The sequence below is a fragment of the Nelusetta ayraudi genome, unplaced genomic scaffold (genome assembly GCF_046127955.1).
Source record: "Nelusetta ayraudi isolate G7.1 ecotype Tasmania unplaced genomic scaffold, CSIRO-AGI_Nayr_v1 ptg000015l, whole genome shotgun sequence".
Lineage (NCBI taxonomy): Eukaryota > Metazoa > Chordata > Actinopteri > Tetraodontiformes > Monacanthidae > Nelusetta > Nelusetta ayraudi.
In genome coordinates, this window is record NW_027466065.1 from 1,330,500 (window position 1) to 1,347,780 (window position 17,281).

Genomic DNA, 17,281 nt, shown 5'->3' on the forward strand with positions numbered 1-17,281 from the left:
TCTCCCTCTCTCCTCTCCCCTCCGCTGTGAATCATGCCTTCTGTCAGAGGAAAGGCTTTTTTGACGAGCGCTCGCTCTGCCAACCGACACACCAACGCAGAAACACCCTCCTCCTCCCCCTCCTCCTCCTCCTCTCCCTTTCACTCCCTCTCTCTCCTCCCTTGCTTTTCCTCCCCTCCCTCACCCTCCTCTACCTCTACCTCTCTTCTCCCTCATCCCCTGCTGCACAGCTTTGGGTGGGCTTTAGGAGCTTTTGGAGCTGCAAAGGGACCAACTTCTCCTCTCCAGCTGCCTCTGTTTTCCTCCCCCCGTTCTTCCTCTTCACTCCTTTTCATCTCCTGGATTCCCTTCTAGATATAGTTTGACCTGAGTTGGTTTCCCTCCCTCTGTCACCAGGGGAAATCAGCGCCATTAGACATTTTAGAAACGGACGAGCTACCCGTCCGTCCATCCGTCCATCCATCTGCATATCTTTCATTTCCATCCCACATACGTATGCTTTTTTTTTCTCGCTCTCCCACACACTCTCCTTTTTTCCCTCCTTCTTCTCTGCAAACTCTCTCCATCCCTCTTGTGAGCCCTCTCAGTTTGCCCTCTGCCTCCCACTCCTCACCTCGGCGTTAATGCAACACGCATCACTGTGGAGGCGGCATGGAGAGAGAGCGAGAGGGGAGAGAGAGAGAGAGAGAGAGAGCAGGGTAGGAAACAATGGATACTCACATACTGTACGGTACATTATGAAAAGAAAAAAAAAGGCCCGGTCCCTGTTGCTGCCTGCAGCATCATTTGGCAGCAAACAGCCGCTTTTATTTTTTGTTGTTTTTTTTTTTAATTTAATGCTAATGTAACAGTGGGAGATGCAAAGAAAAGGGATAAAACAACGACTCGAGAAACACTTTTAGGTGCACAGACAGCAATGTTGTCTTTTTCTCTCTGTCCTCATTTTTGTGCAGAGTAAACAGAAAAAGGGAGAGAAGAGGACAGTCAGCCTCGGCAGCAGCAGCGGCAGCAGCAGCGGCAGCAGCAGCGGCAGCAGCAATACTCTCCATGTTTGGGCAAGAGAGAAAAAAAAAGAGAAAGAGTGTGGGCAGCTACAGAGATTCAAAACTTCATCCAAATTGAAAAAAAAAACGAGAGAAAGAGGAACGGGAGCAAGGCGACGTCACGTTGCAGCCCACACGGTGTGATTGACAGGCTGAGAGGTTGATCTCTTGGGGATGAGCCGCACCGCAGGCGCCAGGGCGCACGGACTGATGAATTTAAAACAGAGGGTGTTTAGAGTCTTCTGAATCTGCATGTGAATGCACAACTGTCGCAGTTATCAGGGGTTTTTTTCCCACCCCACCTGGTGACACGGCGTCCCAGGCTTCAGACAGCGAGGCCGAACATCCACCTTTCAGTCTTTACCTTGATTCATCCACCTCTTCGCGATGTGGCTGTGATGAAACTCCCTGAAGAAGAGACCCCTGGAGGCTTCTCTCTTTATTGCAACTTCCTGGCAGACGAAAGACTGTGATGTAATACGTGTGATTCAGGCACAGTGTCATTCTTACACACGAGGCTGGTCCACACTGTAAGTTTGTTCAAGGCGACCTTGTTAGTGTCCTTTTTTTTTTTTCAATTTAAAGCTCCCATATTACGCATAATTCAATTAGTTGTTCTGTGTCTCTATCCTGTGAGTGAGCTCCTCGAAAAGTCTGTGCTTTAGTGGAAATCAGCCCTGTATGATGTCACAAAAGGCAGGTCAGTGACAAGACCCACACCTTGTTTTCAACTCCTCTCAGACATGTTTAAGATCCAAGGAGGCTGCAAACAAAGGGCTAACCCGCAGAATTTCAAATTGGGCTCCTAACCTATTCAATATGTCCGATAGAAAGAGCTTTATCACCTATTCTGCACCCAACCACCAGGGGGCTTTCTTTTTCTTTTTTTTGAGTTCTGTTAATGTCAGAAAAATGCTATACAGATGTTGTAAGAAACATTATTTGCGTGGATAGCAACAAGTTGCAAATTTTTTTGAAGCGACTTTCAATGACCTTAAAGCCTGAAAATTAAATGGCAACAGGGTGGTTACAAGAAATATTGATAGCATGTTTTTTTTCCCCCCCATTCCAGTATGACAACCCCCTTAATTTGATACCAACTTGAATGAAATCTGATTGAATTGGGTCGTCAATCTGAGGGAGTAAAACTTTTGCAATTGAAAAAACTAAAAAAAAACTAAAAACAAAAACTGGCTCCAGTGTCCAATTTTAAGACGGATGAGGTGAACAAAACGATTCACTGTAGAAAAACTGCAATCAGTAAAAAAATATATAATCATAACAATACTTGGAGCAATGTGCTCGTGCACCCAAAGGTTGAACTGGGTCGTTTCTGCAACTCTCTGTGTGATTGACACAAAGCAGCGACTGACTCAAGCTCGCACCCTTTTTATTATGCGTGTTTGCAGTGCGAGCTCAAGTGGTGTTGACTCTGGGAACGCGCGGCGTGTTTGCTCGAAGGTCTGTGGCTTTCTGTTCCTAGACTGCACAGCTCGCTGTGTCTACTCTGGACATCTGAGCGTGACGTGTAGTCATCCCGACGTCTGTCGGCACAGCAGCTCAGCCATGCATGTCGAGTGGCAGTGGGAAAATTAAGCTGAAGAGGCTCCTGATTGGGAAACTTGAAATGTTTTTGTTTTTGTTTTGTTTTTTTCCTGTCTCACCATTTGTCAAAGATGATGCCAGGCCGTATTTTAGCGCGGCAGATGGAACGTATCCTAAATCAGTTGGATCTATGTCACATATCCATCTGGTGAACAGTCCATAGAAAGTGTTTGGAAACGGAGTAGGCACAACTCGGAGGGTGATTGGGTGAACCATCTGTCCGTCACTATCCAGCGGAATCAGGTCAGATTCGATTAGCTGCCCTGCTGTTAGCCGTAGCACAACTCGCTAAAGGCAGCCGGGAGTAAACCACAACAATGTTGTCTGTCAAGAAAAGCCTCCAGTGGTGGCTATTTGATGTACTTTTATAGAAAACATGCCATCAATGGTGCTACTGGTGCTGATGCTATATAGCTGCAACTATACTAATAGGTTTAGCAGCAGCAACAGGATGCGTGGAAATTTTAAAAGCACTTCAAAGGGCAGTAGGTTGGATGTTGGTGACGTGAATGAGGCAGATTGACAGACCCAGACTTCAGGGTTGAAGTCTGAGAAAATTCCAGCTGCTCCGCAAGGCTGGAGATTGCAGAGCCACCAATATTACTGCCTCTATGCAAATACTAGCTTCACGCTAACATTGCTGGATGTTTTACAATTACTTTTCACTTGAGAAATGTGAATAAACTGGCTGAATGTGCTATTTAATTTCTTTTTTTTCTGTTTTTAATAAAACATGGTACATTTAGCTTCAATTTCAATAAAAAGAAATTACCGTTTTCTAATGCAGCTGTAACCTGGATGCTGGTTTCTCCTGGTGTTTGAATTTGCGCCCTTTTTTTCTCCAAATCAGCCAAACAAATTCAGTGAGCCACTTTTATCACACTTGACCTCCAAACCAAATCGAGAAAAGCTATTTAATTCAGCTTTTCACTGTTCATGCCCCAAAGTATAAACAAATAATTAAATAGGATTCATGGTGCATTTCCACTGCATACATCTAACGGTAAAATGTCATTTCCTGGCATTTTTGGTCACTGAATTGGATGATGTAATAGTAGGACAGAAACCAAATGGACAGCTGGCGCCGCTCACTTATTTACTCTTCATTTATTTGTCCCCCGCCGTTTAAGAAATTTCTGAAGACGGTCCCATCCCGCCGCCGCCCAGTGAACACAATGAGTCACCTGACAAATTGTCAGCGTCGGTTCCGGCGAGGGGGACAAGGCGCGAGTGTCTCTCTGCGCTGACAGAGAGACAGATAAAAGGACACAGCACCAGGTTGAAAAGCAGCGCAGTGGGGTTTCTTGGCACGGCATATGGCGCCTCGCAACACAAGCAACACAAATACCACGAGTCGCATTTCCACAGTGGGTGCAGAGGAAGCGTGCCAAGTGGAGCGCAGGACACCGGCAGATAAAGTCGGACAAATATGGAACGCTGACCAGGCAGACGGGGGGTCGTAAGGGGGGGCATCAATACAAGCTTTTAAACCAAACGTACCAGCTGGTTAGCCGGGTCTTTAAAGGTCTAGTGTTTAAAATTTGGGCTGATTTATGATTTTTATATTGGTAAAAGCGTAACATACTATCCATAGACACATGAATGAATTTGTATACTCGCATATTTCTAAGGAAGCCTGGGGTGTGCCTCGAGTTTGAGAGACAGGAGGATTGTCCTGTCACCTGCCGAGCCTCCCCTTCTTAAGTGGTTTCTGCAGACCAGATGGATGCACGAAGGAGGACTTTAGATATCAGTCTAAATCCTTTTGTTGTAAAGTTGTTTTGGTGCGGGATCATTGCCATCCTGGCTGGAGCCTCTCAGCATAAAGCAGTCACGGACTCATCTTGAGGTGCAAATGTTTTACTTTCTCGAAAGATGTCCAACATTAGGACACTCGATGTTGTTAGCTTGCTTTAACTAAAATAAATCAGGAACAGTAGGAAAGTGTTTTTACTCTTATTTTGTAGCAGACAAAGCTTATAAGAGGAAATGAACTGCCTGTAAAAACTACAACTGAAGCTAGCTGTGGTCACCATGGAGCAATACTGATACACTCAGTATGTTTCACATAATTTGCAGCGTGTTTTAGCTAGTTTTGCTGCCCCCTAGTGGCCTAAAAAAACAACAAATACAGCTCCCGACTCCGGCCTTGACGTCGCTGTTGGACACCGAGGTTGTTCTGTGTTTACAGAGATATTTTGTTTTTTTTCAGACCTCCTCCCCTTCAACAACTTCTCCCTCCCGGTGATTGTGGAAAAAGCTCTGGCGCTCGCTGAACCTGCAGCGCCCCCCGGTGGCGGTTTCTCTGTAGGACGATGACTTCATCGAGTCCCGAGGCGACGTTCAGGTCATTGGCGCAATCATTTGCACCGCAGGAAACAGATGCGTGGTCCCCTCGCCTGGCTGCACTGCCAGGCTTGTACTACACACACACACACACACACACCCATTTCCCCTTTACAATGTAGAGTATTTTACAGAGGAGGGGGGTTTTTCATTTTCATTTTTGGAAGTGAATAATTGACACGCTGAAGAAAAGTTCTGTGTTTAAAAGGTGACAAATAAGTAGAAGGAGGTGAGAAGGCACCGATTGAAGACAGCGGGGGAGAGGTGACAGAGAGCGAGAGAGAGAGAGAGGGAGAGAGAAGGAGAGAGAAAGAGAGAGAGAGAGAAGGAGGCTTCAGGAAGACATTAGTTTGTGCATTCCACAGTTTGAAGAGGGCAAGAGGGGAGGAGAAGGGGGGCGTCTGGAACTCTTTAAAGGAAAAGGAGGAGGGGACAAACAGGAGCATCTGGTGAATATTTTGGCCAAAAGACAGGAATGTTGCTGTTTTTAAATGAAGCTGGATAAACAGCAGATAATAAGGAGGCCTTGGTGAGTGCAGATTGGTTGCTGCACAGGACAACAGCAGCAGCAGCAGAGGAAGAAGAAGAAGAAGAAGAAAGCGTGAATTCATGAGACAGTCGGAGGGTTTAAAAGACAAGAAGAAAACTAAACAAAAGAGAGAGAGAGAGGGGGAGGGAGGGGAAGTCTGACCAGAGAGCACGACCTCTTCCTGCCTGATGATCTGCACAGGAAGCTGAGGGGCGGGCCAGCGGCAGACAGACAAACACTTTTCCCCTGCTCCTTTCAGTTTTTCCTTATTCAGTCCTGCTCCGAAAAACCGACTGCAGCGGAGGGAGGGGAGAGAAAAAAGGCAGGGGGAAGGACAGAGAAGAGGCGGAGTTCTTCCATGGAGCCCAGGGAGAGCCTGAGACGGCGCCGCAGGAGGACACAGTGAGCGGGGGAAACACGATGGAGGCCGGCGCCGTTTCCACGGACGCAGGGTGAGTTTTGTCCTGCGAGCAAAGCAGTGAAAAGAGTTTGTCGGAGCCGGAGGTGGAGGTGGAGGTGTTGAAGCAGATCGGGGAGGGGGCGGCGGGGCGCAGTGGAGGGTCCAAAGTCAGGCAGCCGCAGCAGAAAAACAGATGTGATGACTCAGTGACTAATAAATAGGTCAACGGCCTCACACAGGGGCTTTTCGGTGGGTTTTTTTGGGGTTTTTTTATTTTATTTTTGGAGATAGCCTGAGATAACCTGCCCTTGCTCTGTCTCACCGACATTCCAAAACTCTCGTCCGGGACCCTGTCACAGGGTTGCAGGCAGAAATCATTGGCCAGATGTTGTGCTTTTACGCTCGGCGCACAAAGCGTCACTGCGAAAACCGAGTCTGACTGAAGATGCTTGGTCAGGAACTGGCTGAGGCTTTTTTTGTGTTGAGGCTGACAACTTGAAATCTTCAGCGAAATCTTGCGGTTTTTAATTTAATTTAAATGTTGAACCTTTTTAAGCCTTTTGATATCTAGACCTGATCAATTCTTTTTGGGGGGGGAAAAAGGTCACTTCAGGACAAAAAAAGCAGCAATTCACTATCCATGTTTTTATCATACAACCTTTAAAACAGTGGCAGGAAGTGCTGACATGCTGGTCTGACCACCTAAACACCAAGTTAGAACTTTGTTAAACTTTATCTTCCTGAACCTGCGGCCAGGTGTCCTTTAAATGTCATTTATTAAAATTATGAGAGAATAACTTGTGCCTGGTTGATTTTTTTTTAGTAAAAGCAAATATATATGTATACATATGTGTGTATGGTTTGGTAAAGATAATCCTGGAGGTCATGTCAAGGCAAAAAAAAGTTTTATTCAAAAGAAAACTGCAGCAGAAAGCGTATTAATGTTTGTATTAGCAGCGAAAAATACATGAAATTAGAAAATAGTCAATTTGCTTGTATAAATAAATGTCTCTAATCTTAAATGGATGATCTGAGTAGATATATTTTCCTGTAGAGTCCAGATTGTGTCTGACTGAAACCCTCAGAGGTGTTTTTTTTTTTTTTTTTGACTTTGCCTTCTGTGATCTCAGCTGCCGTCCCACATTCTGCTGATCGCACCGTTTATCTTACGTTTTCCTGTTGCAGCGCCACACACAGCACAAAAAAACGACCTCTGGGCAGATTTGTAAAGTGTTTGAGTGTGAGTCATGTGATTGTTTCTTTTTTTTTCTCTCTCTCTCTCTCTCTCTCTCTCTCCCTCTCTTATTACCTTCTCGACGGTTCATGGAGTGAGAGACTCTTACGATAAATGGTGGGGGGGGGGGGGGGGGGAGTGTTTGGACACCTCCTGCTTTTGTGATGTGTGATGTCTTAAGTCTCTAAGTGCGGTTTGATTCGGTGCAGTCCGCCAACCTTGGCCCTACTACTGCACGTAAACTGTTCCGTCCAGCCTACAACTGGGTGTTTCAGCGAGATGACTTTGTCCCTCGTTGCAACACATCCAGGAAACAAGAACTACAAGAACATAGTTTTTTTGTTATTCTGTCTCCATTTGTTTGTGTGTCCCTGATGCAGATGAACATTTTGAAATAAATAAGCAAACAAAAAAAATCTCTTATTGACAATAATTAATTAGGATTGAGGAAAGAATTTAGGGTATGCGAAAGTGTTTTTCCGTTCCTGTTAAATGCACACACACACACACACACACACACACACGCGCACACACACACTGACTATGAAACTTCTCTCTCAACGTTTCTCGAGACGTCATTTAAAAAACAACATCTGCTGGTTTCGAAGAAAATCTGTCCACCATCAGTGTTGCAGCAGCTGCCCCCAGATGGCAACGGCGCTGACAAACAATTCGCATGCACAACAACCAGCGAGGGCAAATAAAGCCGATCTTCGAGTCGACTGGTCGTAAATATTCACTATTTTCTCCCTCTAATTGGACGCAGGCACAGGGAAGGACCTCACATGTCTGATTTCAAAAATACATTTTACTCTCAACAACCCTGACGATGAAAGTCCCGACTGGGTAAACAAGCTGATTGGCTGGGGGTCATGGGCGCCGACGCGGCTGACGGGCCTGATGTAGCCAAAGACCCGGGTTGCCACATCGGCCACCGTTGGGCCAAAAGGGGAACTTTGCTCAGTTGACGGGAGGGTGGAGGAAGCCGACGCCGCTGCGGCTGGTGGCCAGAGCTGAGTGTGACGCTCAGGTGGAAGTGGTTTTGTCCCGCCTGCCTGCCATTCTCACACAACACCATTGTCGTCACTATGAAGTTATTGTCTCCGTGGTCTCCGTCACCCCGCTGCTGACAGACTCTCCGCCGAAGCTTCAAATTGTCGCTTTTCTGATTGCCTGAGTCTGATCTCTCCTCCGACACCTCCTCCTCCTCCTCCTCAACCTCCACCACTAACACCTCAGCCTCCTCCTCCTCCTCCTCCTCCTCCACCACTAACACCTCAGCCTCCTCCTCCTCCTCCTCCTCAACCTCCACCACTAACACCTCAGCCTCCTCCTCCTCCTCAAATTCCTCCTCCTCCTCTCTGTGTTGATTAGAAAAGCTTGAGCTTGCACCGACAGGTGAGGCTGCGGTATGAACTCTTTCCCCGACAAAACATCCAAGCAAGAAGAGAAGAACAATCTCTTCTTGCTTCATGATGGATTTATTAATAACTAACGGCGGTAGCTCAGCCAATAAACATTCACATCCCCCATCCATCCATGAGAAGGTCTCCTACCGCCACAGTGACGCACTGCAGACTGATAAGACAACAGTTCCTGTGTTTGCGGCTCACAGTGTGTGTGAGAGTCACGATTGTTTTGAGTGAGTCTGTAGGGGATTGTCCTGCAGATATGTATATAGATATATATATATATTTTTTTTTCTTGCTAATGCATTTAAATGCACGTCAGATAGGTTTTATGGCAGGATAATTGGTGAAAATGACTCACTTTTCAGTGCGCTAATCCTTTTTATTTGTGCCATTAGAAACGCCTCCTCGTAATAAACTGCTCAGGGAGAACAGATGGCACCAAATGCGGCACAAAACAAGGAAATCTACTCAAATTGTTGGATTTATTTCACATTTCCATCTGCTGAGTAAAGGGGAGGCCCACTGAACAAAACTTGGGGGGGTGATTGAATGAACCTCCTGCCAAATGGGCCTGCTAGCAACAGCCGGAAGGCCTCCGACTGCTCAAACTTTTCCCAAATCCAAACCAAAAAATGTGTCGTCCACTAAAAATCCCACAGTAATGTTTTTTCTTTATCTTCTTTTATTGAAAAAACACCGTCCAGTTCTGTCAAAACGTTTAGCATTGTCGTCAGATATATTAGCATTATTGCTAATCTCTTTAGACACGTCTTCCTCTATTTCTTTATTGTCCTCCATGTTGTTTTCTTTGTACAGCAGTTTGCGGCAGTTACTTGCTGACTCTATGACTGGCTGAAAAAGTTTTAGATGGGAGCTCAGCAAGACAGGACATCTCGGTGATCAAGTTCAGGATGATCGGCTGATCTTTCTCCCACTCTTCCTCTTCCTCCGCAGCCAAACCAGCCCTCTGATGGAAGCCTGCGACTCTCCAGCCGACTCGCCCACCTCTCCGCCCTACCTCCCTCCGGCCCGCCCGTCTCGGCCCAAACCGCCGCCCCCCGCGTCCAAATCCACCCCGCTGCCTCCGTCCCTGCCACCGCCCCATCCTCCCGCCGCTAAGCCCCTCCTCCCTCTCTCCTCCATCCCTCCATCCCTCCCCCCTCCCCTCTCCCCCACCACGGTTTCCTCCCTCTCCTCACCTCCTCCACCTCCGTGCTCGTCATCCGACCTGACTCCCCCCTCCACCTCCATCCCTCCAGCTCTCCCTCCCCCGCTGGCTCCCACGGTTTTGCCGCCCCCTGTTGTCGCACCTTCGCCCCCTGAAAAATCCCCACCTCTCGGCACTTTGGACCGGCTGCTCGGGAGCTCCTCCGTGTGGAAGCCCAGAGGGATGAGCCAGGACCAAATCACCAGTACCCTGGAGGGAGCGACGGCTGGGGTGAGACGCCAAGATCACCCCTGTTCACACCCTGTCAAGTTTCTTGACAGCACCGTTACTCTAATTTGAAAAGCTGACACTCGCTCGCAAAACCATCTTGAGGCTTTGGCCTGTTAACGTGGCAGCAACATCATTTCGGATCGGCAACAAAGTCTCGAGAGGCTGCACAAGAAAAAAAAAAAACACAGTTTAATTGGTCCCAAATTGGAGGGAGGATGCTGAGAAAGTTCTCAGATATCAAGTTGAGATGGGTGTGTTCTGCTCAGCGGAGCTCCTGGGAATACTTCTGTAAACGCTCCGAGAGGTCAATTCTTGAGGAAACGTTTTAAAGTCTGTGAGCCAGTTTCAGACTCCAGCTGCAGTGACAGAAACATCAGCTCAAAACGTCTGCCATTGCTCTTAAACCCAGTTAGAGCTTTAAACAGACAGACAGACAGACCGATAGACAGACAGACAGACAGACAGATAGATAGATAGATAGATAGATAGATAGATAGACAGATAGATAGATAGATAGATCATGTATGACTCACTATGGATGTCCTTCACTCTGTTGCTCCTCTCGTTGATGTCCGCAGGCGTTCCTGGTTCATAGCAAAGATGGCAGGGGGGCGACCATGTCAGTGCGCCTACCTGACCAACAGGAGGCGCCACTTGTCCACCACCTGCCGATCAAACAGCACAAGACATGTAAGTGTCACTGTCAGCGGCCAGTCTTTGAGGTTCCTGGAGATGCAAGAGGCCATCCGAGGTCAATGCTGAGAGGAAGTGATATTTTATCTTCTCGTCTCGTCTTGCAGTCGTCCGCCTGGAAGGTTCCGGTCTGGTCTTTGACGACGTCTTCAAGCTCATCTCCTTCTACTCTGTCAGCAGGTTGGCATGTGCAAGCGTTTATATCAAAAAACAGTTTTCGCGCATGGACAGCCAAATAAAAAAAAAACCTGTCTTTACATCCATAAATCCACCAATCAGGGACATCCTGGCCATCCCACTAAGGTTACCCCAGGCAGTCACCACGGCAACCAAGAGAGAGGAGCTGGAGGTCATCACAGCCATGGGCGCAGGTAGTTAGATCCGCAGCATTAATGTGTTTATTTGGGTTATCGCTGCAGCGGAGCAGCGGCAGGCGGAAGGAGGTGAAATGAATCACATGCAATTTTTAGGTTGAGCACAAATGTTGCATGGGAATGTGTGAGAAAACACCACAGGCAGGGGGGGATAAAAAAGAAAGTATCAGCAGCAGAGAAATTGCATGTGAATTATTAAAATGAGGAAACAGCATGGATAAAGAATGAAAACCCAACAGCATGTTTATTTTATGACGGGTGATATCAGGACTCAGGGGAGTGTGTGCGTCTGTTTTGGCAGATTTCTGGACATCGGAGGCTCACCAGCAGGAAAAGAATCAGCAGCTGCTTTCAGACCAGGAGCCCAGCGGAAACTACCTGTACATCAACCCCGTGACTGTGGCCGAGAGCTCCAACGAAGACCTGCTCCAGGCCTCCATCTCGAAACCTGAGCCCAGCAGCACCAGCACCAGCATCACCAGCAGCACCAGCAGCACCAGCAGCACCAGCACCAGCATCACCAACAGCACCAGCAGCACCAACAGCACCAGCAGCACCAACAACACCAGCAGCACCAGCAGCAGTCACACCAGCACCTCCTGCCTGCAGAACGGAGAACCCCAGCAGACAGTGGAGGTCAAAGGTCCAACCAGGAACTTCTCCAACCCGGACACTAAATACAAACGGCCTCCTCCCCGGCCTCCCAGCCTAGGCTCGGGTTCTCCCGGCACGGGCCTCCTCTTCTCCACCCCCCCGCCTCCGCTCACCTCACCATCCGTAGCACCGGCAGCCAAGAGAAAGGAGGAAGCGCGGGTCGGCGCTTCAGTGGAGCGAGAGGAGAGGAAGTCGATGCCAGTTTCTCCTCCTCCTCCTCCGTCCAGGCCTCCCGTCCCAGTGCAGGTCCGAACCGTTCCCCCGCTTCCTCCTGCACCGCTCTGCCGCGCACTCTCGTCCTCTTCCTCCTCATCGTCCTCCACCAGGAAGAGCGGCAGTCGGGATGCAGGAGACGGGAAGGGGAGAGAGAAGGGACAAAATCCTGCCGCCAAAATGGAGCAAGATGGGGGAGGAGGAGGAGAGGAGCAGGCGGGAAGTAAAGCAGGTCCGCAGGGGGAGACGGCAGAGCTGGGCAGCGGCGCTCCGGAGGAGGAGCCGAAGAGGGGAGAAAAGGGATCCAGAGAGGAGGAAAAAGAGACAACGGTGGAGGAAGACAAGGATAAATGCGGCCAGCAGGGCCCCCAGCAGGGGAAGAGGCCGTCCCGTCCGGTGCCCCCACCCCGGAGGAAAACAGGTACCCCAGACTCACCTGTGTGCCCCGTCCCGCCTGTAGGAGGGGGAGGAGCCGGGATCAAAGGGCCTCCGCCGAGTGCGGCAAGACGGCCAGACGTGTCCCTGTACTCGCCACAGGGGGGCACTGTGGTAGGAACCGACCCAGACTCCTGTTCCAACAGCAGCACAGAAGAAGAGGGCGAGCAGAACCAGGAGTTGGAGCAAACCAATAAGTACGTGTTTGCATCATCAGAGCACATGTTAAAGGGCCGGTGCAACATTTAAAGGGGGCGTAATGACAGCGAATTCAAGAATGCATCTTCTTATTTTTAGCTAGATAAAGTCACTAAAGATAAATGATTCAGTGGGGCTTTTTTGTAGCTAATCAGTGTTCATGTTTGGAAGAGGGCGGCCATTTTGTACCATCACATGGCTACTGTAGCCCTGAACCTGAATCATTCATTTTGCATTTGCTGATTTTCTATTTTTCAATCTGGACCTCATGTCTTACTTTACTCTGATGATTATTTTGCTCTGTGCAGGTAGCTTAACACACCTGTACCACATTTTCCAAATGTGGTAAAAAAAAAAAAAAGTTTTAAAAAGCCTCAGAAAGTAGAACAAAGACGAGGCCCTGTGTCGCTGCTCAAAGGATTGAATAAAAACCCAAAAGTCGCCGATTATTTTCTTCATGGAATTGTTTAAATTACTTTTGAATCACCAACACTGACCCCTTTCCCCTCCAGTCGCGTGTCAGGGGGCCGCAGCCCCAAAGTCAGTGTGAGGAGAACCCCCACCACCATCATGCTGGACCGGGCCCGGTACCGCCTGTCCACCGTCATCACCGGCCTCATCAGCCACGAGCGGCGGCTCACGCAGCGCATCGTGGAGCTGGCCAGGGACCCTCTCAGCTACTTCGGCAACCTGGTGAGTCCCCCCCCACGTCACAAGAAAGAGCCTCGCATGCAAAAACCAGGAGGCGGGAGGCCACACGTCACGACTTCCTTTATGATGCAGGTGAAAGAGCACCGTGCCTTCACCCTGGAGACCATGGCCAACCACTCGTCCCCGACGGAGTTTCTGCAAGAGATCCGACAGATGGTGACGCAGCTGAAGAGCTACCTGCTGCAGAGCACCGAGCTGCAGGCCATGCTGGAGCCGCAGCACCAGTACACACCAGACAAAATGGGTAAAATCCAGGTCGATTCCTTGGCTGTATTTTAGGAAAGAGTCCTGAGCGGCTGTTTAAAGGTCCAGTGTATGAAATTCTTATGGAAGCCCAGTTCTGACAATATTTGGTGGTGCAAGATGGCAGCTAACTAGGAGCAAGACCCTTATTGCTCTTTGTATATTCTTATACAGTATACACTGTATGTAAACCGTTCTATGGGTAAGAAAACCATATTACTTTCATTGTACCGTGAGTTATTGTTGTGCTGTATATTAAGCTTTTTACCAATATAAAAATCATAAATCAAGCCAAATTTTATACACTGGACCTTTAAATTGGACGGGGCTTGGTGCCGCCTCATTGAGATGTTTTCTCCATGTCGCAGAGAACATCGTGGAAGCTGCCCTGTGCAAGAGCGTGTTGAAGCCGCTGAGGGAGGCGATATACCAGAGGCTGGAGAAGCTGCACGCCAGCGACGGCAGCCAGAAACTGCTGGCGCAGAATCAGGTGGGATGGATGGATGGATGGATGGATGGATGGATGGACGAACAGACAGATGCTTTCTGGAGACCAGGAGTGGCTCGAGAAACCGTTCGCTCAGTGTTCATTCGTTGTGTGCGTGCAGTGTCACCCTGTGTGATTTATTGAGCTGGCACCACCACCAGGGGGCAGAAGCACCTAATTTAGAAACTTCATCTATAATTCTCAGCCGCTGGCCTTAATTTCCCTGCCTTTTTTAAAGATTTGTGCACACGTTGAACAGAAAGACTTAGTCAGACACGAGACAATGGATTCAGTGAATGGCGAGAGAGTGGTGACCATGGTTGCTATGTTGTCCTTTGTCGAAAAATGTTGAAAAAAAGAGTGAAAATACCTAAAAAATTAATAGGGGTGTGAATCTTTCACTCACAAAACGATCCGATTCAAATCTCGATTCACAAGCTACGATCCGATTCAGGGACGATTCATAAAAATAGTTAAGAATTTGGTACGATTCGATCCGATTCGGTTCAGTGCGATTCAATATACAAATGGACAATTTAACCCCAACTGCTTATTTTTACCGTAATTTCCGGACTATAAGCCACTACTTTTTTCCCATGCTTTGAACCCTGCGGCTAATACAACAGTGCGACTAATCTAGGTTTTTATTTTTACAGCTAACGGCCACTAGGGGACCTTCGCATCTAATATGAACCTCATCACTTATTTATAATAATCTAAAAATAAATCAGTATGTTAAGTTAACACATTCACAAGCACACAACAACAAGAGAGCAGTTCAGCTGCTGATGGTGTGTGTGTGTGTGTGTGTGTGTGTGTGTGTGTGTGTGTGTGTGTGTGTGTGTGTGTGTGTGTGTGTGTGTGTGTGTGTGTGTGTGTGTGTGTGTGTGTCAGTCTGTTGTACTGGGCAGCACCACCACAGCTCTGGGCATCACCACGGCCGTCCCTGAGGCTCCTGCCATGGAGAAGATCAGCATCAAGCTCAACAACCTCCACCTGGAATACTCTCCGCAGAAGAAGATTGAGCTGCTGCTGAAGGCTTGCAAGATCATCTACGACTGCATGTCTGTCAGCTCCCCAGGTCTGAAACCCCTCCTCTGCCACCGCTTTTATCTGCAGGGTTTCAAAACCCAGATTAGATCAAATTGTAGTTCCTCAAAATGTTTAGAAACGTGTGTGTGTGTGTGTGTGTGTGTGTGTGTGTGTGTGTGTGTGTGTGTGTGTGTGTGTGTGTGTGTGTGTGTGTGCAGGGCGTGCCCATGGTGCTGATGACTTCCTGCCTGTAATGATGTACGTCCTGGCAAGATCCAATCTGTCCAACCTGCAGCTCGATGTTGAATACATGATGGAGTTGATGGACCCATCATTAGCACTGGGAGAAGGTACACACACACACACACACACACACACACACACACACACACACACACACACACAGAGGCAGTGTTTACCTGGTTCCTCCTCTTTATGTTTATAAGTGAACCCTGGGTGTGTGTGTGTGTGTGCGTGCCCGTTTCAAAGGATCCTATTATCTGACCACCACCTACGGAACCGTGGAGCACATTAAATCATTTGACCAGCAGAGGTCAGCAACGCGGCAGCTCAGCAGAGAGGTCCAGGACTCCATCCACCGCTGGGAGAGACGACGCACGCTCAACCAGGAGCGCATGTCCCAGTCTTCTGTTCGGGTACACACGCACGCGCAAGCACACACACACAAGGAAAGACCTACACACATCATCATCAGTGCAGCTGGACAGTTTGGTGGCTTTAAAGAAACGTCGAAACAAACCTGCTTGGGAAAAAACGATCTCACCGACGTTTACCAGGCAGGAAGTGAACTTGTGCTTCTCTTTCCGTGCGTCTTCTGCAGGACTTCTTCACAGTGTGCTGCCCTGAGATTGGAGCCAACACCAAAACTCTTGGTGTCCTCCCCAACACCACCATCCAGCAGCTGGAGGAACAGTGCGCCGCACGCTTCGAACAAAGTAAACACACCAGAGGACAGTTCAGTGCAAAGCATATGCATTATGAACCAATTTTACAAATAAGTTAATAAAAAGGAATTGTAGATCACTGAATTTGAAATAAAAACCTGATTTTCTAATAGAAAATTCAAGAAACAAATCAAGAGTTCTTCTTTATTTTTTTTGCCAAACTTTATAATTTTTAAAAACACCTGGTTTCCCTGCCCCGCAGACTCCTTCACTCTCTGCCTGTACGTGGATGGCGTTCTGCAGTCGTTGGACCCCGCCGAGCTCGCCGTCAGCGTGAAGAACCGCTGCCAAGCCGGAGCCTCTTGCTTCGTCTACCAGCCTGCCGACCAGGCCGCCAACCAGCCCAACAATCAGCTCAACAATCAGCTCAACAATCAGCTCAACAATCAGCTCAACAACCAGCCCATCAGCCAGCTCAACAACCAGCTCAACAACCAGCCCAACAACCAGCGAGCTCGCACCTGCCCCTCCTCCCCTCCACCGGCTCCGCCTCCTCAGAGCTTTTTTCCTGCCGATGCGGCCGCGGCGGCGGCGACGACAACGACGGAGCAACAGACGGAGGAGGAGACTCTGATCAGTTTGTAGCTCCTGCAGCTCCTGCCCCTGACTCTCAGGTCTCGCTCTCTGAAATACTGAAACGCAGCTCACGCTCCGGCGTCTTCTCCGAACCAAACCTGTGACATCAAACGGCAGATCTGCAGGAATTACTCACCGTGCACTTTGAATAACACGGCAAATAATTACATTTTTTGTAGCTCAACACAGGGGTCTGGAACCCCAAAGACTGATGTTGCATATGCGTTGAGAAATGTTTATAGCATGCAAATGTGTGATGAGGTTTATACCGTTTATACAGTGTTGTTTTTATAGTAGTTCCAAGTACTTTGAAATCAGCAGCTGCTTGATTTAGAATTGTAATGCGAGATGAGATTTACAGCTATACAGAAACAATTACAACAATATGAACAATATTACTTTTTGGATAAAAAAACCAAAGAAATAGAGAGGTGCTAAATTTTGATGCAATATCTGTTTTTGTTGTAAAAAAGGACCAAAGATCTCATTTCTACACTGTCTTCTGCGTATTGATCCTGACTGTAATACAAATAAAAAAAAAGGCCATTGCAGGTTTCCAACCTCACCTGAGTCCGACTCGTCACTCACGGCTGTGTTGTCATCGTTGGCCCCGTGAACACGTCAAGAATTGGTTGACATCAGCGGCCGAGCTTAGCGGCAGGTGACGCAGGTCCGGGGCTCATTATTTCCCTG

The 17,281-nt window shown here is 48.2% G+C and overlaps 1 protein-coding gene across 2 annotated transcripts; it reads left to right on the top strand.

Moving 5' to 3' along the window:
- The first annotated feature begins 5,318 nt into the window (after positions 1–5,318).
- On the top strand, positions 5,319–17,153 carry rin3 (Ras and Rab interactor 3). Of its 2 annotated transcripts, XM_076023262.1 has the most exons (15): positions 5,319–5,975; positions 9,524–10,007; positions 10,586–10,697; positions 10,808–10,880; positions 10,980–11,071; positions 11,376–12,573; positions 13,087–13,267; positions 13,358–13,529; positions 13,897–14,018; positions 14,910–15,096; positions 15,266–15,397; positions 15,537–15,703; positions 15,889–16,003; positions 16,215–16,375; positions 16,424–17,153. In XM_076023262.1, exons 1-15 carry the CDS (start codon positions 5,944–5,946, stop codon positions 16,595–16,597), a joined length of 3,402 nt encoding a protein of 1,133 aa, XP_075879377.1. In that variant the 5' UTR covers positions 5,319–5,943; the 3' UTR covers positions 16,598–17,153. The 2 variants fall into 2 exon arrangements, with proteins under 2 accessions (XP_075879377.1, XP_075879376.1); XM_076023261.1 differs by having other exon boundaries at positions 5,322–5,975; positions 16,215–17,153.
- The last annotated feature ends 128 nt before the right edge of the window (positions 17,154–17,281 follow it).